This window comes from Ovis canadensis, chromosome 23, assembly GCF_042477335.2.
Source record: "Ovis canadensis isolate MfBH-ARS-UI-01 breed Bighorn chromosome 23, ARS-UI_OviCan_v2, whole genome shotgun sequence".
In the NCBI taxonomy this organism is placed as follows: domain Eukaryota; kingdom Metazoa; phylum Chordata; class Mammalia; order Artiodactyla; family Bovidae; genus Ovis; species Ovis canadensis.
In genome coordinates, this window is record NC_091267.1 from 56,493,114 (window position 1) to 56,518,047 (window position 24,934).

General features: G+C 54.1%; 1 protein-coding gene across 1 annotated transcript; it reads left to right on the plus strand.

The window, feature by feature from the left end:
* The first annotated feature begins 3,174 nt into the window (after positions 1–3,174).
* Positions 3,175–24,934, plus strand: IMPA2 (inositol monophosphatase 2). The gene is made up of 8 exons (XM_069569018.1): positions 3,175–3,505; positions 10,250–10,383; positions 13,295–13,399; positions 15,295–15,340; positions 17,124–17,232; positions 22,375–22,483; positions 22,962–23,113; positions 24,444–24,934. Exons 1-8 carry the CDS (start codon positions 3,410–3,412, stop codon positions 24,557–24,559), a joined length of 867 nt encoding a protein of 288 aa, XP_069425119.1. The 5' UTR covers positions 3,175–3,409; the 3' UTR covers positions 24,560–24,934.

The window sequence follows — 24,934 nt, forward strand, 5'->3', positions numbered from 1 at the left end:
AGAGAGGGAGGCTTTTAGATGCCCAGAGAATCAAGCTTCCTGAAGAGCTGTCCACTGCACTGGATGGCTAACAGGGGAAGTCTTTTTATTTTTAATTAAAGTCCCATATCTGTTACTTTCCTTTGAAGACTTTCAATTTGTGTATGGATGTTTTAAAAGGCCTCTCAGGATGAGAATATCAGTGCTATAAGTGGGCAAACACTTAAGAGACATTCATTCAACAAATGGTCTTCAAGCACCTACTATGTGCCAACCGTAGCTCTGGCTTTGGAGATTCAATAATGATAAGTCATTCTTTTCCTCAAGGGCTTAGGAACTTTAACTGAGGGAACAGACATGTCAACATAAACATAAGTCTTCAGGGACTTACTTCAGGGACTGGTTCCCCCTGCAGATTCAGAGCAGCGTGAGGGAGGGTGTACCACAAGTTCCACCTGAGCCATGGGGAGCTGCTTCCCAGGGGAGTAGGGGACCCCAATGGTGAGTGTAGGCAATCCTTGAGGAAGGTGGATAGTGAGGCTGTGCTGGACAATGAGCTACTGTCAGAGCCACCTTCTCTGCTCTGCAGCTTTACATGGGGCTAAGGCTCTGCAGGCCCCTTTGCCAGCTGGCTCCATTAGGCTCCACCCACAGGAGGCCCGGAGGAACTGGGCGGCTGGAGGCAGGAGCAGGGCCCACTTGTCTGCTGGTCTTGACAGCACTGCACCCTGAACCAGCCTGCCTGCACCTGGCAGAGGCAGTAGCGCCCACAGCAGCAGCCTTGCCTCCAGGCCCCTCTTGGCCGTGAATCCTGGCACCCCTTCCGGCTGACATGTTCTGGCAACCCCAACCCTGAGAGTGGCAGCTGCTGCCTGCACTTACTATCTCTGTGGCCTCGGTTTTCTGTTTTTGCCTTTTTCTCTGCTTATTCAATTTCTTACATTCAATTTTCTCTGTTGAAACACTCAGGGTGGTTTCTATTGTCCTGATTGACCCTGACTGATGTTCTGCTGGGAGTGCTGATCCCAGGAAACGGACTTGTGGGTCAAGTCACAGGACTGATGTGGGCATGTCGGGCCTTGAGTGCAGTGCAGGGCTCCCTGATGCTGAGAAGTGGTCCTCAGTGACCATGGCATTTAGTGGCATCACTGTCAGGCAGATGATCACCCCTGCTTCCTTGTGATGAAGTGTCAATAAGCCTGTCTCAAGGATCAAGTGACTGTGGCCCTTGACCATTAGGGCAGCAACGAACATTCCCAGGTGGGCAGTGGGGGCCCTGCAGCTGAGTTTGAGAAGTCAACATGCAAGGGCCCAGAGTCCTCTGCAAACTAAACCAACTATCTTCCTCCTGGTTTGAATATGTGCGAGGAAGCCCATTCCGAAATGCCCTTAATCACATGTTTAAGTAAATAACTATTGGAACACACTAAAAACTGAACAAGATACCCTAGGAGGACTGCCAGAGCACAGCTAGACACTAACCTGTGCTGTGCTGTGCTTATTCGTTCCTGACCCTTTGGGACCCCATGGGCTGTAGCCCACCAGGTTCCTCTGTCCATGGGGATTCTCCAGTCAAGAATACTGGAGTGGGTAGCCATGCCTTCCTCCAGGGGATCTTCCCAACCCAGGGATCGAACCCCGGGTCTCCTGCATTGCAGGCGGATTCTTTACCATCTGAGCCACCAGGGAATCCAAGAATACTGGAGTGGGTAGCCTATCCCTCCTCCGGGATCGTCCCAACCCAGGAATTGAACCAGGGTCTCCTATATTGCAGGCAGATTCTTTACCAGCTGAGCTACCAGCGAACCCCAGATGCTAGCTGATGTGGCTCTAATATCGAGGGTCCTAATGCCTACTCCTCAGCCCAGGCTTCACACTTGCAGTGACTCTCTGAGATCAAAACAGAGACTAACTTCAATTCCAGGTGCATTCTCCTTTGCCACGAAAAGCTGTCCACAAAATTCCTTGAGGCCTTATTCTGTCATCTACTGTGGATTATCTCTCTTTGGTTTGTCAGCCAAAACTAACAGATGCTTTTGTTCATTCAGTTCTAAAATCAAGTACCTACTAGATTCAAAGACAAAGAAAAGCATATAATTGCACAACGTGACTAGGTCTGCAGCCAGTAGGTGAGCTGCTGGGACCTGGGGGCCTGGGAAGGCTTGGAGTGGAAAAGTACTGAACCTCAGTCAGAGGGGAGGAGACACTTTCAAGGCCCCTGGACAAGGTGGTCTTGGCAGAGACCCTGGGAGAGGCCTCATGTGAGGCCCCACCCCCAGGGACGGGAAGTGCCTGGGCCGGACATGGAGACGTGCCCCAGAGCATGGCTGGGATGGGGGAATTGGGGGGAGGCTTCTGAGTCTTGGGTTGAACTCCCTCCAGAAAATGGTAGTGTGCTGGCCGGGTCCCAGTGCGAGGAAGGTAGACCCCACCCTCGTGAGACTTGCCAGGTAAAGCTTTGTAGTTGCCTGTGGCCAGGTCTGAAACATCACACATGGAATTTTAACCTGGAGCCAAACTCCTGGGAAGAGAGTTAAAGTAGGACATGATCTCTCAACCCCGGGGTTATTATCCTTTTGGGCCGAACAATTCCTTGCTATGGTGTCCTGTACATCGGTGGGTATTTGGCAGCTTCCCTGGCCTCCATCCACTAGGTGCTAGCAGTTGCAACAGTCTGGAAAGTCCCAAGATATTGCCAAATGTCCCCTGGGGGCAGCTCTGCCAAGATGACAGCGCTGAAATAGAGATGCTCAGAACCCTATGTGCGGGTCTGCTTCTGCTACCTTTCGGCATCGCCTTTAGAATATGTCTTCTGCCTGGAAACAACACTCTCCCCTTTTCCATCTGTGGATGCCTCCTGTACCCCTCCCAACTCCGGTCCTCTACCCTTCCCCCTCCTCTGTGAGGCCTTCCCGGACCACACGTCACCCCCTCCTCCACGCCCACCTGACAGCCCACCCTGTCATTGCACGGCTTCTATATCAAACAAACACTTCCCTAGGATGGTCTCAGTGTCTCTGGGATACACTGTCCACAGGTCAGTGTGGAGGAGGGTGGTCCAGATGACGACCAGGCACACCCGAGGCTGAGATAATGGCCAGAGGTCACCCTGGGCCCACTACTGGGATTCGGATGAGATGAAACAGGGTGAGGTGGCGCTCGGGGAGGAGGGCGGGGCCGGGGTCTGGGCGGGGCGGGGCTTGGGGCGGAGCCGTGAAAGAGCGGGGCCCTGCGCGTTTCGGGGCGGGGCGGGGCTCTGGGCACTGCTCCCCAGCCAGGCGCCGGTCCAGCTCGGCCCCCGCCCGCTCCCCGCCCCCTGCAGGTCCGCACCCGCCGGCGGGCGCGGCCCAGGAGCGGAGCGGCCAGAGGCGCTGGGCGAGCGTGGAGCCTGGCGTCGGGGCCGGGAGCGCCGGCTGGCCCGGAGGCCGCGATGAAGGCGAGCGGCGAAGACGGGAAGGCGCCGGCCGGGGGCCCATGGGAGGAGTGCTTCGAGGCGGCGGTGCAGCTGGCTTTGCGGGCGGGACAGGTGAGAGCGGCCCAAGGCGCACGGCGGGCGCACGGGGACTTGGGGCACAGCGGGTGTAGGACGTGGCGGATGGAGACCCTGCGGGCAGGAAGGCGCGGGGCGCGAGCCGCCGAGGGGTGCTGCAGCGCCTCCGGCACACCTGTGCACCTGCCGCCTCCGCGCCGGGGTTGGCGTCCGGGGCCCCTCGGGCTAGGGGTGCAGGACGGCCTGGCGAGGGGAACGGGGTCCAGGCGCGCGGACGGCCTCGGATTTGACCCAGGGGGCGGGACGCGCTGCGGTTGCCCGGAGTTCGAACCCGGCGCGTGGAGATAGGGCGGACCGTCTGTCCTCGAGTGTCCGTAGTCGAGAGGGTTACGCTGAGCGAATGGAGGAACTGTTGCCCGCACCGGAAGGATGAAATAGAGCTGCGGAGCCGAAGAAACCTGCGGAGGGCAGCGCTCTTTTCGCGCTCTCGTTATGTTCTGCTCTTCCCTTCCTCGGTGCCCCGCGCCTGGGGTCCTCAGGCCACGTGCGGCGCCAGGTTAGGGGCGCTGGGGGATGCCGGACGCAGGGATGGCTAGGTCCCCCTTCGCGCGTCGAGGCGCACGGCTGAGTTCCGGCGATCCGAATAGGAGGTGGACGGAGGAGGAGCCCTGTCCCTGCGGCAGTTCCTTTTCTAAAGGCAGGCTGTCGCCAGTTTTGCAGTAGAAGTGCGTCCCCAGAGCACAGTCACCGTGCGGTCCCCCGGCCCCCTGACAGTTAACCTCAACACTAGTGGACGCCTTCTGTGTTGGGGGCCCTCCTGCAGTTTGAAGGACTCAGGACTCAAAGGGGCCCTGTGAGCCTTGATCCTTGGGGAGAAGGAGGACCCCAACCCCGCCTGCTACCCTGAGGAAGCTCGGGGTTGCAGGGCCAACGTCCTTCCTGGAGAGCAGGTCCCCGGCCTGCGGGGGCACTGCCCCGCCCCTCCCCAACCCTCACTTCCTCTCCGGAGGCGCGTCCTCAGGGTATAATGGTAACTTTTAGGTTCCACCGTACAACTTTCGTCCTTCAACCTTGGAGAAGAAGCCAGTCTAGAATTCAGACACCACTGTGTAAACCCTGCTGGGCTGTTACAGGGTTTCTGTGGTTTTTCAAATTTAGATCCTTGAGGAAACAGAAGGGTTTTTGAAACCCTTTTTTTTTTTTTTTAATAAATTTGCAAATGCTTACACAAAACTTGCAACATAGCAGGCCCCGTTCTAAGGGTCTTGGGAACTTTAACTTATCTAAGAGATCTCTTCTGCTTTTACAACTTGCCAAGAACAACAGAAAAAGCATTTTTTGACAGTAGGGTGAGGGTGCAGTAAGGATTCTGCCCTTAGGGGTCTAGTCAGGAGGCCCAGGACTGCAGCCTCCCTCCTGGGCTTTATGCTGTTGCTCTCTGCCTCCCTGACTAGAGGAGGGGGTTAGGGAGGGGCCAGTGGTCTGATCTGGGGCTGGGACTAGACAGAAGCCACACAGGGTCATCCTGTCCTGTGTGAAGAGGGACAGAGTGCCTTAGTGATGCTCTGACAGTAACATCACAAGGCGTTGAGTGGAGAAAGCCTGGCCTGTAGCCAGTGAGCCTGGGGTGGGGAGGACAGAGGGTGCTGAGCGCTCACCCTTGAGTCCTCCTCAGCTAGAGGTATGTTTGGTGCAGGTCCCAGGGCCTCCTAGCACAGGGGTGCCTGCCCCTCCCATCCTGTTGCCCTGACACAGCTCTGTGTGCTCAGGTCCTGAGCCAGAGGAAGGACTGGTTCCCAGGAGACTGTGTGGCCCTCCGTCTCTCAGTCATGGGTTCAGGTCACGGCAGCCTGGACCCTTTGCTGCTGTCTCCCCTCTGCCTATCCCGAGAGGTTTCCTGGACCCCCTGTGTCCTTGCCTCTCCACCGCCCAGTCCTGGGGTGCCTCGGGTTGGGGGCATCCTGGCCAGTCCAACCGCCCCACAGCTGCAGGAGCCCTGCCCTGGCTGCTAGGCTTTGGGGGACAGAGTGACGTCAGCCGCCCCCCCCTTCACCACCGCAAGTACAGAGAGGGATATTCATCGAAATGAGTATTTATCATCTTTTATGTGATGTGTGAGCAAAAGTATCTAAGAAAACTATGTTTTTTAAGTTGTCCTGCAGCATAGATCCAGGTTTTGTTGAAGCTGAAATTTAAATAATTTAGGGGCCTTCTATAAGAAAAAATATACAAAATTCAACATAAAAATTGTTTATTTAGAATAAAAAAGGTCACAACAGTATACATTTTATGATGCTCCCAAATATAACAGAATACATACAAATAACTTTTTAACTGCTTCTCAAAACGTTCTGTAATATTTTTTCACATTTTGGCTTCATACTGTGCATCTTCAAACGACGATGAGTTAGTAGTACATTCTGTGCAGAGACTAGAAAGATAAATTCAAGCTTTTCTGTAAGGTGGCTCATTGAAATTGATTACTAATAGCTTTGAAAAGTTTATTTAGGCTTCAGACTTGTCACTGGTGGGTTCCTATAAATGTTTAGGCTTGCCCTCAAATTTGAGAATCCTGTTTCCTTTAACATTCTAGTTGTCAGACAGGGAAAACTTTGCTGGTGTACTCTGAGGTGGGGTGCCCCCTGTCCACCTCAAGCTGCCTGGAGCACAGGGGCACAGCGGGGACTCTCACCCAGCAGCCCCATTTGTCTGGTTTGTGACTGTATTTTTTATCAGTTATTCACATGGGGGCATTTGATAAGTGAGATACCACTAAGGGGACTGTCATAGAGTGGACAGGACAGTGTCTTGTCCCATGTCATCCTCATCCTTTTCCCCAGAGCTCGCTGTCTTCAGTTTTCTGATAGTTACACCCGTCTTCTAAATAGTAGCTCTTTTCTGCATCATCCACATTAGACGCTCTTGTGTCGTGTAGCTGCATTCCCTGTCAGTCCCATTGGTGCCTGGGCTCACATGCTGTGACCACACATATCGCAAGGTCAAGCCGAGCAGCATAGTTGTATTACACATTCTTTGCTTTCTTACTCAACTTGTGTTTTCCCTTAAAGTTAAAAAAAAGTGGGGTTTTTTCTTTTGCTTAGTTTTCTGTGTACCTACCAACTTCCATCTTCCAACAGAATTTCTGATGGTCTCCTCGGTGTAGATACTCATGGGTCTCGCTCCCGGGGAGATGTGGTCCTCACACCTTCAAGTGCATCAGAAGCACCAGGAGGGCCTTTGTGGCCAGCTGAGTCCACCCCCAGGTTCCTACCTGCTCGGTCCTGAGAGGGGCCAGGAATAAGCACCTCCACCAAATCCCCAGCTGGTGTTCTTGGTTGAGAGGCTCTGCTGTACGTAGTACGTTGTTGTGTGAGTGAGGATATGACAGTTCATTCACTCAACTCTTGAGACTTTGTACAGTGTCCAGTTTGGAATTACTAGGAATGACGTTGCTCATCCAGCACTCTTGCATGTGTCTTTTGGTTACGTCCATATGCATTTATGCTGGAGCTGGATTAACACTAAGAGTGAAATTGCTGTGTCATGGGGTAGGAAATTCCACCAGGTGCTTTTCCAAGGCGGCTGCATGGGTTCCCGCTTCCCCAGCAGCAGTTGGGGGTTCTCTGACAACACTTGGTGTTGTCTGTCTTTCCATTTTAGCCTCTGTGATGGGTTTGAGGTGGTATTTTATGGTAGTTTTAACTGTATATGCTATATGACTAAAGAACTTAAGTGCCTTTTTATGTGTTTACTGACTTCCTAGAGATCCTCTGTTTTAAAATAATGGTGCTAAACTAATTAGAAATATATTCATTCACTTAACAAATATTTCAGTAACTCTGGAAAGAACTTTAACCTTTACTCTGAGTGTGACTGAGGTTCAGTTTGGAGTTCTGTGTGGAGTCCTACAAGGTGAAGGGGAGTTCACCCTGACTGATGCTGGGTGGGGGGCCTACAACACCAAAGGGGTTGCGGGCAGAAGCTTCCGATGGAAGCTATGAGAATTGTCCAAGTGAGGGGTGAGGGTGGGTCTGACTGCAGATGATGAAGAAGGCAGTAAAGCAGTTGAATTTTGTAGGGAGATTTGCTGCCAGATGGGAGGTGGATGTGAAAAGAGCCAGGGGTGCCTGCAAGGTTCGGCCTGAAAAACTGGTCCATGGATTTGTTGGAACTGTGGGGGGGTGGGGAGCAGGTTTGGAGGTGGAGGTCAGATATTGTGTTCCAAGCTGTAAGCAGTTGAACTTGAATTGCCAGTGGATCTCTTCTTGTGTAGAGCCCTGTTGTGGGGAGTTCATGGGAGAGGCTGAGGGTAGAGTTTGGGAGCTGTCAGCCTGGGCTGGTGTCTTATGCCGGGTCCTGCCCCGGAACAGGGATGAGCAGGTTTGTCCTCCCCAAGCTCTCCTTAGGTGGATCACAGGTTGAGCCCTGGCATTTCCTCTGGGAGATCCCCATCTGTCCTGTCTGCAGATGGAGGGGGCAGCTGGTGAGTTCAGTGTTTCTGCTGCCAGTTCTGGCCTCGGCTGGCCCCACCTGCACTGGCACCCCCAGCTTCCACAGGGTGAGGGGTGACCCACATTGACAATTGTAACACTTTGGCCAACATTTGAAGACTCAGCCAAAACAGAATTTGTGAGCTAGCTATTGACAGAAGCAGCAGCAGCCCTATTGGCACATGTGGGCCAAGGGCCCAGGGGCAGTCTGTAGAGAGCTCTCTCACACAGAGAAGGGTTTGTGTTTTCTGTCTGTTCAGGCCTTCAACTAACTGGATGAGGCCCACCCATGTTCCAAAGGGCAAGCTGTTTTACTGATTTATATGCTCATCTCATCCAAAAACACCCTTATAGAAACACCCGGAATAACATTTGACACAGTATCTGGGTATCCAGCTGACACATAAGATTAACCATCTCATCACACTCATAAGTCTGGAACCTGAAATGTGATGGTACTGCCAGGCCCAAACCCCGCTTGCTCAGGCTTCTGTGAGTATACTTTACAGTTCTGGAGCTCATATGAGTTGCTCCTTGGGGATGGGTGATAACCGTATGGTCAACTTGGAGACATTAGCACAGAACCAAGATGGTGCACAGACAAGAAAGAGATGTCTGGACGTGGCTCTGAATAATAGCCCCAGATGCTGGAGCTGATGGGGTTTGAAAATCAGGCTTCAGTGACTTAAGGCCCATATTTTATCTATTAAACATTAACAGAATGTTATTTGGAGGGAGAGACCCAGGCCAGGAGGTCTGTGAAGTGCAGGCTTAGTTAGTGAGTAGCTGAAAAACATCAATTAAAAAACAGCACACACTAACTTATTACTGGCAGAATGGGAATGTTTAAAATCCTTTAGACAGGGAGGAAGCAGATGTGGTCAAGGGTTTTGGTGGGTAACTCACCTGGAATACCACAGATTATCCCCCAAGGATGGGACTGTCACTAAAGGGCAAGACTGATCGAGCCTGATAAGGATTTATGTTCTAAGACACTGTCCCCACCTCTCCTCTCCGTGTAGAAAATGTCTGAAATTGAACTTTGTTAACCTAGTATTAAGGTTTGTACATCGTGTGTGCAGTAGATTTGGGGGTTTTGCCATAAGTTGTTAAGTTTTGTGAGGCCTCAGCCCCTTGGGTGGATGGACCTTCAGAGGAGGGAGACAGAGGACACCTGGGGCTAGTGGTGGCCAGCTTGTCTGAAGGGCAGTGTAGTTTGGGGCAATGATTCAGAAATGAGGTCTGAATATCTGGGAGTGTAACTGGATGAGAGGACACGTCCAGGGCCCTGGGGAGCAGCAGCCGGTGAAGAGGGCTGGCCAGAGCAGCACCACGGGTGGCGGAGGATGCAGGTGTGGCATGGCCTGCCCTGCGCTGAAGGACAGGGGCCCGCAGTGAAACGATCACAGGATGGCAATAGTAAACGCTAGTAGAAACGGAAAAGAAGTCCTTACAGAAGGACAGGCTTGGCATCCTCCTCAACTCACAGTCCTTTGCGTGATCTGTGGCCCGGGGCCTGACTCCACCACCGCCCCCCCATCAAAAAAGAAAAAGCCCAGATGACCACAGGACCCCCATGGGAGAGGGCTGGAGAGTGAGTGATGACTCAGTGGAGCAGAAGGGACAGGGAAGTTGAGGACGCAGAGGTGGGAGGGTGGCCTGGCTCCTGCAGAGAGGGGGTCAGAGGTGGGGGTCCTTCCTCACCCCCATCCAATTAGAGTCTGGGGGCAGGCTCTGCTTCCTGAAGCCTCCCAGGGCCCCATCTCCATGGCACTGACCCAGGAGACAGAAGCCGACCCCCTAGCACGCCCGTATCACGGCAAGAGAGGAGTGTAATGGGCTGGAGGAAGCACTGAGCGAATCGTGGCCCTTTGAGGATGTGACTCAGAGGTCACACATCGATGCCCCTCATGTCCTCTCGGCCAACCTTGGGCCCAGGGCCACACCTGCCTTCACAGGAGGCCAAGGCAGGGCTGCCAGGTGGCTCGGTGCCTGCCAGCCTTGGGCTGGGCTCTGTTCCTGGAAGGAGGGCCGGCTTCTCAGGCCCGGTTGTCTCTGCTCCAGGCCAGTCCTTGAGGCCACTGTGAGCCACCATCAGGGGTGATGGGAGCCATGAGGTGCTTTCTCGTGAGAAGGGGGCGCTGCAGTGAAGGCTCCCAAGAGCCCACAGAGAGCCTGGCACTGCCCATCTGCCTATCTGTCCTGTGTGTCCACTGGCAATGGGGGAGGGGCCCAACCCTGGAGCAGGAGGGGGTGGCCAGTGTCACCCACCTCCCACCCTTCATTGCAGATCATCAGAAAAGCCCTTTCTGAGGAAAAACGTGTCTCAACCAAGACGTCAGCCGCAGACCTGGTGACAGAGACGGATCACGTGGTGGAGGCCCTGATCCTGCAGGAGCTGCAGACCAGATTTCCCTCCCACAGGTAGGCGCACCCCGCCCCCCCCACCCCACCCCCGAGGTCCCCCCAGGCTGCACAGACTTGCCTGGACGCAGCACCAAGCCCGAGCCAGGGAAGGCTGTCCCCCAGGGCTACCTGCTCTCCAGGACAGGTGTCCCCGACCTTATAAGTCACTGCGTGAAGAATCTGATGCAACTGTTCATCCTTTCCTTGAGAAAGACTAGCACTCGTCCAATGCTGTGCATCTAGTTCCGGGGGAACCTGGGGCCCCAGGGGATGCTTGGACCTTGGGGAGGGAGGGGGGCTTTCTGAGCAGGAAGGTCCTCTCCTTCCTTAGGGAATCACTTACCCTAGAGCTCAGTCACCGGGTTCCTGGGTATAGACGATGTGTCAGCCTGGCCGCTGTCCATCTGGACCAGTGAGGGGCTCCCTCCTCAGCTGCCCAGCGAGTGACCAAGGTTCAGGGACAGGCCAGTCCATACTCGCACCTTTTCCTTGCTGCTTCCCTTTAACCTGCGTCACCTGGGGTTTGTGTGTGTGTGGTGTGTACTATGTGTGCATGTGTTTGTATTGTGTGTGTATGTATGTGTGTATATATGTATGTGTGTGAGTGTGTGTATGGTGTGTGTGTACATGTGTGGTGTGTGTGGTGTGCATGTGTGTGGTGTGTGTGTATGGTATGTGTGTATGGTGTGTTTGTGTGTGTTTGGTGTGTGTATGTTTGTGTGGTGTGTGTGTGGTATGTGTATGTATGTTGTATGTTGTGTGTGTGTTGGGTGTGTATGTATGTTGTGTGTGTCTGGTATATGTATGTTTTGTGTGTGTGTGGTATGTGTAAATGTGTATGTGTGTATGGTGTGTGTGCGTGTATGGTATGTGTGTGTGTGTGTTGTGTGAGTGTGTTTGTGTGATGTGTATATGCAGGTGTGTACATGCATATTCTTGTTGGCAGCTCTTGTGTTTCAGCGTCTCTTCCTGTTTCCTTGTTTGATGTAAAGCCAGGACCTTGACATCTGTTATAATAGTTACAGGCTCTGAAATGTTTGATTTCTTAGTTTATAAAAATCTAAATTAACTGGCAGCCTCCAAGGAATCATAGTTGACGCTTAAGCAGTATGGGTTTGAGCCATGCAGGTCCACGCAGACGTGGAGTCAGTCACTCAGTATTAACACTGCAGATGCAGGCAGAGGTGCCGGCAGGTCAGCGCCCCAGCCCCGCCATGTTCCGGGGGTTGGAGTCTGAGAGAGTGCAGCTCAGGAACCACCACCAGTTCTGGTCCAGGGGCTCCTTCCATCCATGTGTCGTCCAGAGGCTCCAACAGCAGTGAGGCGTCTGGGCTGGGCCTCCAGGGGTCCAGGTAGAGGCTCTGGCTGTTGCAGTGCTCTGTGTGGTAATGGCACCAGGGCTCCGCATAGAGATGGTACCAGGGCTTCTGGCACTTTGTGGTCAGACTGCTCTGACAGGCCGAATCCTGGAATCACGCTCCAGCTCCTGGTGGTTTGGATCCACTGTTGTGTTGATGTGGGGCCTGGTATCCATTTGCACGATGTGAATTTCCATACTCCTTGCCGAGTATCAGGGCAGAAGTCAGCATGTCACATGGGGGATCCTCTTCAGAAGACTATCTGGTCCACCCAGAGCAGTGGCCCCCACCCACAGTGGGTGTCAAGCTCCCTGGAGCTTTTCCAGCCCCCCTGACAAAGCCCTGGGGGATGCAAGTGCCCCCTGAACCCAGCTGCAGGCTGCAAGGGGTGGGGGCTGGCTGCCCGGGTCAGCCGGCTCTGCCTGCCCCCTCCTCAGCTCTGGGATAGCTCCAGGACACTGTTCTCTGCTCTGTTGCCTAGAAGATTCAGATATCTGAGATCATCTTTCAGCAGCTCGAAGCCAGGCTTGGTCTTTTCCCAATGACTAAGATTTAAGAGAAAGTCCAGAACTGGCACTAGTGGTAAAGAACTCGCCTGCCAATGCAGGAGAGGTAAGAGGTGTAGGTTCCACCCCTGGGTCAGGAAGATTCCCTAGAGGAGGGCACCCACTCCAGTATTCTTGCCTGGAGAATCCCCTAGGGACAGAGAAGCCTGGTGGGTTACAGTCCATAGGATCGCAAAGAGTTGGACACAACTGAAGTGACTTAGCACTTAGCTAAACATCAGAATTTGGGGGCATTTAAATGTATTTTAGATCAGAGACAAATTGAAAAATCTGTGATGAGAGAAAAGTTGCATATGTATTGTAAGATAAAATGGTATGTTGTCATTTTTCTGCATATATAAGTATTTAAATATGTCCCTTAACCAAGTTGGTGTAAGATTGTCACTCTTTCTTAAGAAGGACTTTCTTTTGGAGCGTTTGCTCTTCCTCATTTTTAGTCTTTCACAAAACAGTATTAAAGATAGATTGCAGCTGTTTTGACTTTGATAAAATAAGAAACAACCTGATATGGGCTCCCTGGTTTTACGCTGTGTCATCAGGCAGCGGAGCTGGGCTGTGGCCTGACAGTTGAGGCCGAGGACCATGAGCTGGCTCCCTGGTGGACCGAAGGTGACCTTGTCACAGAGTCAACAAACTGGCCAGAGGGAAGGCCAGGGTGCACTGGGCCGTCAAAAATCACAAAGAGAGTTTTACGACTCTCAGAGAAAACTAATAAAGTAAAATGGGTTGGTCTAATTTGTCTCGAGCGGTGAACCTTATTCCTGGGCTATTTCCTTCTGTACCTCCCACAGGCCTATGAGGGACTTTCCTGGTGGTCCAGGGGCTAAGACTCCAAGCTCCCAGTGCAAAGGGCCCTGGGGTTCAATCCCTGGTCAGAGAACTAGAGCTCACTAGATCCTGCCCCTGTTTGACCCAGAGAAGCCTGCTGGTCTCACAGCTGGGCTTTGAAATGCTGTGTCTTGGGTACCTGGCGCGTTTTCCCAGGCTGAGCTCTGTCCACTGCAGGTTCATTGCTGAGGAGGCTGCGGCCGCCGGGGCCAAGTGCGTGCTCACACCCAACCCCACATGGATCGTGGACCCCATTGACGGCACCTGCAACTTTGTGCACAGGTGAGCAGGCACACCCATCTTTTCAGAAGCAGCATTTTTTGAGGCAGCAGCCAGTCAGCAGACCTCTAGCGGGCTTTGGTCTCACTCACAAGGTGATCAGATCCTGATACTTTAAGGTTTCCCATTTGTGAGATTCATTCAAGGCATGTAGGAAATCTTCACTTGTTTAAAAATTGTTGTTTATCACATTTAAACGTTGGGTTGAATTAAGAAGAACCCTTAAGGAGTTCCCTGGAGAGACAGACAGGGTTGTAAGTAACACAAGGTGTCTGGTCCAGTAGCCTCAGGAACACGCAGTGTGGACAGTGGCCTTGGGGGTGAGGAGCCTGCCAGCTGCCAGCTTGATCTGATGGCAAATATCGGCCCCAAACAGCAGGTTTTCGGGGGGTCAGAGGCCCTGGTGGGGAGGGGAGTGGGCTGGGGCAATGATGGTGCAACCTGGCCCTAGAAGCACTGACCGGGGGCAGGTGTCAGGGTTGTGCAGCTGGTCAGGGGCTTAATGACACTGAGGTTGCCGTGGTTTCCACAGAGGGTGGCTCTCCCACAAGGACATGCGTGCAGCTCTCAGAGCTCCTGCCCTGTCCCAGGCCCCTGTCCTGCAGTGGGGGCTCCCATGACCTGCATCGCCCCAGCCAGACACTCAGGGAGGGCCCAGGTCCCCGTCCTGCAGTCGGGGCATTGGGGGGGTGTCCCGTGACCTACATCCCCCTCAGCTGAATGCTTAGGGAGGGCCTCCTATAGATGACCCCAGATACCCCACTTCCTTCCTTACAGTAAGGAGGTGATTGGGCTGGGGTGTGGAGCCTTCACTTGGAGTGTTTACATGTAAGTGTGGAAAGTGATTTTGCCCATCACATGAATCGTCACCCTTTCCTGCATGAGGGTCACCTTGAGAATTTGGTCATGGCCCTATTGGAGGCAGTGGAACAGAGCGATCTGGTGACCCCAGCAGTGCCACCAGACTCTAATTCTAACTAGCATGTGACACCCTGGGGAGTCGTGTGGGACTGGGGCACATGAATCAAGTTGTGGGTCACCGAGTAGAGCCCGTGTGTGGGTATTGGGGACAGAAGGGGCCAAGCCCCATGGTGGACAAAGGCCACATGTCTACCCCAGGACCAGAGAGAGAACCTGGACTAGAGTGTCATTTAGGAAACAAGCTTTGCAGCTGACTCTTAGTCTCCAGACACTGTCCAGGGCCACAGGGCCGTGGTGACTCCTCACCCTGCAGCTCTCACAGGACCTATCCTGCTCGTGTCCTGCAGTGTCAGGGGTAAAGAAAGTGGGGAAGGGCCTTCTGAGGGTGGGGACCCCTGCTGGGCCATGGGGTGTCATGAGTGGTCCCATGGGGACAGCACCTCACAGCCTGGGAATGGTTGGTCCCAAGACTCCTGGGTTAGAACCAGCCCTTCCTTGTTCCTGCCTGTTCAGCTCTGACAGTCTTCACATAAAGGAGAGATTGTTCTGGAGACATAAACCCACAGGCAGGCTGCGAGGTCACTGCCTGCCTTCCGTGCCATGACCATGCCTGCTGTCCTGTGTGAGGCTCACCCAGGATTCATGTCAGGAGGGCCTGGTTGTCGCAGACCTGGACCCTCCATCTCACTGGCCACTGAGAACCAGAAAGCTGATTATTAAAATCTCTCAACCGGGTCCTCTGTGGTCACTGTCCGTCCTAACAACTGTCAGTGCAGCTGTCTGTCAAGGTCGCTGTCCCACAGGTCAGCTTGGCCTGCTTGTCTTGGAAGCACTCGGTGCCATTGTGGGAAGTAGCTTCTGACAAAACAAACCCAGCCACTCTGTAGAAAGGTCTTCTGTGCCTCCAGCTGCACGGAGGCTGCTGAGTTTGCATGAGTCCGTGATGTCACAGCGTCAACCATCTGTCTCCTCTGCAGGTTCCCAACTGTGGCGGTGAGCATTGGCTTTGCTGTGAACCAGGAGGTATGTAGTGAATGGGGCCCTGGCTGCCTGGGCCCTTGGCTGCTGTTCCTTTATCTCACTTCATGGTTCTAACCTTTTTTCCTGTTCTTGTCCTAAGCCTTCATTGTGACTGGTATTGATTTCAAATCCAAGAAAGGAAACAGGTGCAAAGCGGTTTGGGCCATGAGGGATTGGGGCATGAGGGTTTGGAGCATAAGGGGTTGGGGTGTGAGGAGTTGGGGCGAGAGGGTTTGTGGTTTGAAGGTTTGGGCTGTGAGGGTTCGGGGCTCCACCGGCCCCACCCCCCAGGGCTTTCAGCAGGGCCCGGTGTAGGGAACATTCTGGGCACATGTTCCCAGTTAGTCTCCATCTGACCCCTGGGGCGTGTGATCAAGTCACACAATAAAGAAGCTCCTATTTTGGGAGGACATCTCTAGTCCCAATATTCTGTTAGGCCTTCATCCTCCTCTCGCTGTTGGGTGAGAGCGTGGCTGTCGCTCCGTTCCCACAGACCCTGGAACTGGGCCATACTGTGGGACCTGCGGGAAAGGCCGGGATGCAGGCTTTAGCTTCATTAGTTAACTGCAGAGATTACAGGCAGGAAGGACCTTTCTTTCTGCACAGTTACCCTTGCCTAGGTCGAGGGCTCGAGCTGTGCAGAAGGAGCCCTTGTTCGAGTCTTGTGTCCTGTCTTCAGTCTCGGCATGAGTGCGGATGGCCGGCAGGAAGGGCGTCCTGCCTGTGAGAAAGAGCTTAGTTTTGGAGGTGACAATAAGCGAGAGTCTTAATGTTGATACTGGTTAGGGAATCAGCCACTCACGTTATTTCTGTGTTAAACGTGGTCACTGAGATGTGCATGTGGAGCGGTAGGCACAGAGGAGTGGAGGGTTCATTCTAGCCTCAGGGTCACTGACCAGCCAGGCCTTGGCCTCTGATGGGTGCAGGGAGGCCAGCCCAGTTCCAGGACTGACTTGAACTTGGGGAGCCCTATAAGGCCAGGGTCCTAGGAAAGGGGAGGGGGGACGTCACTTGCTGCTGGCTCTGGGTGGGCACTGACTGGGGGTCCTCCAGGAGTGGGTCCTTTTCCTGCAGCCCAGATTCCTCTTGGGCATCTGCCAGCAGCTCTCCCATTTTCTCTCTCTGTTGGCTGCCCTCCTCACCTTAGGACAGGCACACATGCTGTTCTTAACCCAGAACAGAGAGGTAGGGAAAGAGACGTAAGGAGGCTCACCTCCTCTGCACACCAGCTTGTTGGGGACCGAGGCTGTGTGCCCTGATGTGTGTGGGGGGGCGGCCAGCCCCTCCGGGGATCCACATTTCTTCCTGGGCTTCCCCTCCCCGCAACTCTGGGTTCTGTCATGCCCTCAGCTGTCCAGAGACATTCTGAGTTCTTCACATGTCAGCAATTTTGAGTTTCTTGTGGGGTTTGATTGGAGTCTCAAGAGCCTTTTTTCACCTCCCAGGAAAAAAACGAGATCTTTTTGAATAATGAAGCCTTTCCAGTTACTTTGAGTAATGCTGAAATGATACGCTTAGTTATGAGCATATCAAAATGAAATGCTCAATTATGATATCAATTTAAAATATAGTCTTTATTCCTTTAAATATATCTTTAAATGTAGTGATTTAAGAAAAGAACAGTTGCTTTCACATTCAGGTCTAGGTTTGACTGCGGACGCTGATTTGTTGAGCTCCCTTTTGAAAGCTAATTTTCACCCACACCCCTTGCGTTTGTGTCACAGCTGGGGCTTCATGGCCTTTGGTCACTGTGTCGTTGTTTTCTGTCCCACCTGCCTGTCCACAGCTGGAGTTTGGGGTGATTTACCACTGCACGGAGGAGCGGCTGTACACAGGCCGGAGGGGCCAGGGTGCCTTCTGCAACGGTCAGCGACTGCGCGTCTCCGGGGAGACAGGTGGGCCCTCTCATGGGAAAAGGACTTGTCAAGAGTCACTGCTCCTCCGGGCAGCCACGGGGGTCCCTGGCTGAGGTCTAGTGTCATTGGGGACCGCGCATCCCTGGGGGACTGGACATCGAGCTAGCCTGGGTCTCTGTGTTTCCCTTTGATGGGCCAGGTCTGTTCTTCACTCACCTTTTTTCCCAAACGAGGGAAGGAACCCAGCCACCTGTTCCCGAGTGGTCCCAGTGAGCCGGCAAGGACGAGGGCAGAGTCGGAGGCATGCTCTGGCATTCAGCACCTCTCGGTGGCCCAGGTGACATCACCTGGGTAGGGGCTGTGGCTCCCAGATGCAGTTGACTTTGGTTCCTGTGAGAACACGGATGGCCGAGGAAGCCTTATCACGAGCCGTGTCATACACTGCACAGGTGCTGCCAGCCCTTGTCATTCCTGGAGCAGGACAGAGGACGCAGTGGCCTTTACAGAGGGGCTGCTGCTACAGTTACAGTCTGTGTGGCAAGCTGGCCTGAGAGGCAGTGAGAGGGATCAGAGGTGTCCCTGCCCGCGGCTCCCCACAGTAGTGGGGAGATGGGCCTCCAGCGCAGGCCAGGTCCACCAGGCTGAGCTCCAGTGAGAGCAGACCATGTGGATCCCCAGACTGGGGGAGAGGGAGTGGCAGCCCCATGACCATGACCATAAGCAGCAGGTCTGCAGGGGAGATGACCACCACATGGAGAACGGGCCAAGCAGGACCAAGGGCAGGCAGGCGGCCTAGAGGTCATGAGTGCCCAGAGTGTGGGTGGGGATGGGAGGAACATTACAGGGGCTGGGCAGGGTGGGTGGGGTAGGACCACGGACCGCCCACTGCCTCTGCTGTCTGGCCCCGGCTCCTGCCCCAGGACAGTTTGGTTTGGCCTGCGTAGACAGCAGCGTTAATTACAGCCTCGCCTGCCAGAGGCAGCCAGGCAGTCGGTTGTGTAACTCTAGGGTGAGGGAGCGTGTTGTTAAACTCGTGGGTGAACTTTGTTCCACATTCATGTGCTATGACAGGCGGCTCAGTCCCCTCGCTCACGACCCTCCTAGACCCTTCCGTATCCAGCCCTCCTCCCACGGCTCACACCCACCATCCACCCCCTCGGCAACACGGAAGCCCAAGTCTCTCCATGCTCTGTTCCAAGGCCCTCCCGCAATTGTTTTAAGACTCTGATTCATACAGTCCAGGGTGACAGCTTCCGCCCTGCTTGTCCTCTGTGTGCCGGGTGACTTGGTTTCCACCCCGGAGGTGACGGGATGTTCCTCTCAGCTGCACAACCCTTGGATATCTACACACCTGGCTTTGTCCCAACTGTGATGCCTTACGTGTGTGACTGGTCAGCTGTGTTCCTGGAACCTCGGTGTTCATACATGCAGGGAGGTGCGACGACAGCTGTGAGGGTTACGTTACATCCTGCATCCTAGCACTGGAGAACAGCCCTGGGGCTGGTGCCCAGAATGAGAGTCGTAATCAAAGGAGGAACTTGAGTCTTTGCACAGAATCAGCCAGCTGTGACCTGTTGCGGAGGCTGGGATGCATTTCTGCAGGCACTTTGTAGCCAACGTTTTCTAAAATATTTGTCTTTGGTTGTGCTGGGTCTTCATTGCTCTACGGGCTTTCTCTAGTTGCAGCAAGTGGGGGCTTTTCTTCGTTCCGGTGCGTGGGCATTGTGGTGGTTTCTCTTATTGCAGAGCTCAGGCTCTAGGGTGTGTGGGCTCAATAGCTGTGGCTCCTGGGCTCTAGAGCCCAGGCTCAATAGTTGGGGCGCACGGGCTAAGTTGCTCTGTGGCACTTGGGATCTTCCTGGACCAGAGATCAATACTGTCTCCTGTATTGGCAGGTAGAATCTTTACCAGTGTGCCACCAGGGAAGCCCCTTAGCCAACATTTCAATACACATCTTTTTGTCACTTTTTATCTAAGCATTGTTTTTTCTTAAACTTTTTATTTTATAGTGGAGTATAGCCGATCAACACGGTTGTGATAGTTTCAGGTGAACAGTGAAGGGACTCAGCCATACATATACATGTATCCATTCTCCTCCAAACTCCCCTCCCATCCAGGCTGCCACTGAGCAGAGTTTCCTGTACTATACAGTAGGTCCTCGTTGGTTATCCATTTAAAATATATCAGTGTGTACATGTCCATTCCAATATGTCACTTTCTGTTAAACCTTTTCACCTTTTCTACCAATTTTTTAATTTTTGAAAATTTTCTCCTTTTCACAGTCCGTTTCTTGTAAAGCATGATCTATCGTGTTTGTTTGTGTTTAGTCACTCAAAGTCATCTCTGACTCTTTGCAACCCTATGGGATTCTCCATGGAATTGTCCATGGAATTCTCCAGGCAAGAATACTGGAGTGGGTAGCCATTCCCTTCTCTAGGGGATCTTGCCGACCCAGGAATCTAACCCAGGTCTCCTGCATGGCAGGCAGATTCTTAACCATCTGAGCTACCAGGGAAGCCCCATCATTTGTGTTTATCTTATTCATTTAGTCTGACTTTCTTTTATGAAAGTTTTCTTCCCTGATTTCTCCTGGGACCCCTCCCCTCTATTTGTGAATGATGCTCTCCTGTGCATTCTCCATTTTTTACTTATAGCTGCTTCTGTTTTGTTGGCAGATCTTTCAGACTGGAGAGATGTTATTCTGCTTCCTGTGCTCTTTCTTCTTGTGATAATGGCGTATGAGATTCAAATATCATTCTTTTACATTCTTGCTACTTGAAATTTGTAGTCATGAGCTCTAGAAGTTGAGGGAATGGGGTAGGCGGGGAAGGCACTTTCTGTCATTTAGTGGCTTTGGGGCTCCCTCTCCTGGTGTGTTTGTGAACTGTCTGCAAAGTTGGCTCTTCTTGGACTCTTGGCTCTGCCCCTTCCCCACGACGGCCGTCATCTTCTCGGTCCTGAGCCCCTGATTCCAGCCCAGTGAGCGTGGGGTTCACTCCCATGAGTGTCTGCTCCTTGGGTCCTGCCCGGAGAGGCCCTGGAACGTCAGTTACAAGAAGTTGTGGGGCTGTCGACTCCCGCTCTTCAGACCTCGTCCCCTGCCAGGGGCTCCCCCAGCCCCTCAGTCTATTGCAGATTTTGAGGGTCTCCTGCTCGGGGTCCTGCCCGGTTCGATCCCTGGGTCGGGAAGATCCTCTGGAGAAGGGACAGGCTACCCACTCCAGTGTTCTTGGGCTTCCCTTGTGGCTCAGCTGGTAAAGAATCCGCCCGCCATGCGGGAGACCTGGATTCTATCCCTGGGTCGGCAAGATCCCTTGGAAAAGGGAAAGGCTACCCACTCAAGTATTCTGGCCCGGAGCCATGGGGTCGCAAAGAGCCGGACATGACTGAGCGACTTTCAGGGCACTCACTGCTTGGGGTCCAGGAGACCCGCCACCTTCTCAACTCCCCCGCCCCCACTCCGGCCGCGGGGCCGTGTCGCCGACGGGCGTCTGCCGCCCCCTGGTGTCAGGGTGGGGAAGTGCCGGGTGTGGCCAGGTTTTGTGGATGGTTTCGTCTACTTTTTCCAAGCTGCTGTTTCTGTCAGAGGATATTTGGAAGAAGTCACGTGGGTGTCCACGACCGTCTTTCTAGGATTCTCAACAGCGTTTTTTCCCCTCAGTTACTTGTTTCTTTAGAACAGAAAGCATTGCGATGACGGTCACGTGGCATGAAAGTAACTGCTATAAACTGAGCAGTTCTGTGGTCCTGGGCTCAGTCCGGGTGGCCCTCCTCCCAGCCCCCAGCGTGCTTTCTGTCTAGTTCTGGGCTTTTCAGTGAGGTAGTACGGCTAACATTTATTTTCACGTGAGGGGCTCATGGCCTGTAAGGATCTGGAGGCAGGAGCACGTGTGTGAGAGGCGATGGTCCAAGGCACCACGGGGAACTGCCAGGCCTGTGCTCGCTGCCCAGAGGTAAAGGCTCGGAGTAGTAAGGCCGCGTTTCAGGGCAGAGGACTTGCCTCCCTCGCCTCTAGGCTGTGAAACCTCTCTCAAGACACCCTCACTCTGATCCTCAGCCAGAAAAAGGTTTTCAAATGGTTAGAAGTCATGGCCGCTTCGTGGATTACAGCCTTGTCGTGCCGAAGGGGCTTGTGTCACTCTCTGAAGCTATGAACCATGCCCAGCAGGGCCACCCAAGAGGGATGGGTCATAGTGGAGAGTCCTGACAAAGCATGGTCCACTGGAGGGCGGAATGGCACATCACTCCGGCATTCTTGCCACGAGAGCCCCATGAACAGTATGAAAAGGCAAAAAGAATTTGAGCAAACTCCAGGAGACAGTGGAGGACGGGAGCCTAGTGGGCTACAGTCCGTGGGGTCGCAAAGAGTCCGACATGACTGAGAGACTGGACGACAACAACAGTATCAGTGTCCCCTGCAGGTGGTCTGTCCCTGGTGCGAGGTGACTGCAGGAGTGAGGTTACCTGCGGGCAGGTTTTTCCTCCACTTCATGGAGGGGCTTCATTCTCTCAACCGAACACACAGGCGGGCAAGCCCCGAGGCCTGAGGGCACAGGACATGAAATCTGGGTTGTGAGAGGGTCTGTAGCCAAGTAGGGACAGTGCTACAGCCCCACAGGGAGTCAGCCAATTGCCTACATCTGGTGACCACACAGCAGCGTTCCCTCATGTGGGGGTGTATGGGGGGATTATTCTTGGGGACCCCTTTCCAAAGATGTTGTTTAGATGTCACTTCCTCTTCGGGGGTGATGTTTCCATCTTTGTCATCACAGCAGCAGGAGAAAGGCTTTTAAGGCAGATTTATTTGATGAGGCATTTTTTTCCTCCCCATTTGGAGTCACTTTGTTTTTGTTTGTGATTGAGTGATGCTGGTTTTGTAACCACCCCCAGACCCTTCCGAGTTCCTCCATGCTATGCGTCCCTGGAACGAGAGGACTGGGAGGTTGCTCCCCTGGCATCAGGCCTTTCTGGGGCCTGGGAGGTAAGAGTCAGGGTGTGACTGGTCAGCCTGACCTCCCTTTTCCAGGTCAGAAACCTCTGCAGTGTCAGCCACACAGGGAGGACATGGAGTGTGAGCAGGATTAGAAGGCGGGTGCAACGTTCCTTTCGGGGAGCACCCTGACTGTGTGGTGGGAGCCACACCGTGACATTTCTAATGGGGGGGATATTCTCTCCATGCAGACCTGTCCAAGGCCTTGGTTCTAACAGAAATCGGACCCAGAAGAGACCCCGCAACCCTGAAGCTGTTCCTGAGCAACATGGAGAGGCTACTCCACGCGGGTGCCCACGGGTACGCCTCCCCTCCCAGGACCTCCGGGCAGGCACAGCAGCCAGCTACCCCCTGGGCGGGAGCAGGGGACACACATGCCAGCCAGTCCACAGCCTGGAGCTCCTAAGCCCCGGGTGGGGGCAGGGCCCCGGGCTCAGCGTCCTCCGTGACATCAGTGATGCCCTTCCCCCTCAGTCTCCCCTGGGTCTGCCCTGACAGCAGCCGCTCCACGTGGTCTAAATCGAAGGTCATCAAGGGTCCACAGAGTGCAGGCTGAGTTTTTCCGTTGCAGCACCAGCCACACTTCAGGCTGCACAACTGAGGCTGGTCCGTCAGCACAGGTGGTTCTGTTGGGCAGCACCGCTCTGGGCTCAGAGCTCAGAGTAGAGCTTGTGGGAAGAGGCCCTGGGCTCCTGTTCAGCTTCTGAGTCAGGGGACCTTCAGGGGGCAGCACTGGAGCAGGGCCATTCAGTGTGTTCACCCCCTCTCTCTCTGACAGGGTTCGTGTCATCGGCAGCTCCACCCTGGCGCTCTGCCACCTGGCTGCAGGCACCGCCGACGCCTACTACCAGTTTGGCCTGCACTGCTGGGACCTGGCCGCAGCCACGGTCATCATCAGGGAAGCCGGGGGCATTGTGATGGACACATCAGGTGAGCTTGGCCGTCAGGTTGCTCTCCTTCCCCAGGGGTGTGTCCCCCAGACAGACCCGCAAGCTCAGACAGACATCCTCCCACCTCTCCTGACAGACAGGTTGGGAGGACAGTGGGCCAGGCCAGAGGGCTTCTCCCGCTTCCTGGTGTGAAAATGGACCCAGGGTCAGGACTCGGGTGGGGTTGGGGGAGGGTGGGCAGTGTTTTCTAAGCTCTAATGTCCACCAAGACTGCAGAGCTGGCCATGTGCACCCCAGTCTAATGACGAGGTTTTAGGTGGTGATCCAAGAGGTGACCTATCCCTCTGCCTGGAGGTCACCACCCTAGTGATTGGCCCCACAGGGGCAAGTCCCACCCCAGGGATGCCCATGCAGCCACCTCTTACGTCAGGGTTCTTGTGGAGCCTGTTCTCCCCCACCTTTGCTCCAGAGCCTGTTGTGGACATGCCAGCCTCCCAAATAACCTCTGGGGCCTGCTCTGCCCTTTCCCTGTTGCTCCTTCTCCTCGGGGCCTGGTGGAACTGCAGGGGGGTGAGGCAGGACGTGAAGACACTTTGGCTTTGGGCATCAAGGACAGGCAGGCCCATCTCAGCTGAAGACTTGTCTGTACTGGATGTGAGTACACGAGCATGCATACACACAGACATACGTGTACACCAAGGTCTCCTGGGTGTGACCACATGAGCGTAAACACACACAAACACGTGTGTGCACCAAGGTCTCTCGAATATGACCATGTGAGCACACACACACATACACATGCGCACACGCACACACACACTAATGTATGTGCACCAAGGTCTCCCAGATATGACCATGTGAGCACACACGAACATGCGTGTGCACCAAGGTCTCTCAGACGTGACCACAAACACACACACATACAAATGTGTGTGTACCAAGGTCTCCTGGATGTGACCACATGAGCATATGCACTTGAAAATACCCACGTGCACCAGGGGCTCCTGGATGTGAACACACACAAACACTTGTGTGCACCAAGATCGCCAACGAGTCCTTTAGGCCTGTTCACACCTCTAGGAGGTTGAGGTCCTTCAGCCTGCCCTAGATATCCAGTGCCTAGAGCATCCATTTCAGGGGCCTGTCAGAAAGGATACCCCCAGCCTCCCCAGGCCTGCGGGGTCCCCGGAGCCCCAAGCACACGGAGGGTGAGAACTGCCTCCTGTCTTGAGCCTCAGGCACTGCACCTGAAGCTGGTATCCCCTAGCACAGCCTTAGGACATGCTCTGCCTGCAGGCTGAATGGACCGGGTCAAGCAGAGCAGGGCTGGGGCTCACCCCTCACCCGACGCCCTGTCCCTCTGTCCACAGGTGGGCCACTGGACCTCATGTCATGCAGGGTGGTTGCTGCAGGCACACGGGAGATGGCGGTGCTCATTGCCCAGGCCCTGCAGACAATTAACTACGGGCGGGACGATGAGCGGTGAGGGGAGCAGACACAGGGCCACCCTGGATGGGGGCCTACCGGGAGCCTGGAGCTGGCAAGACCCTAAACAGCAGGATTTCCTGATCCCCAGAGGAGCCATCAGGCCGAGCCTGGCTGTCCGGCTGAGCCTGTCTGGGTGCCTTTGCTGTCTGGTGTCTTCTCTTTATGACCTCACGTCAGGTTAGTCCAGCCGTCCACCAGGACCGGAACCCAGATCTCACAGGACATATGTGCTGATATTGCAATCATGATTTTGTTTCTAGAATGCAAATCTCAGGTGATAAGGCTTTAGAACAGCTGATAAAGCAGGCTTGTTCTCAGCACCCCTCCCCGGCCCCCCATGACACTTCAGAATACAATAAACCAAGTGACGCCA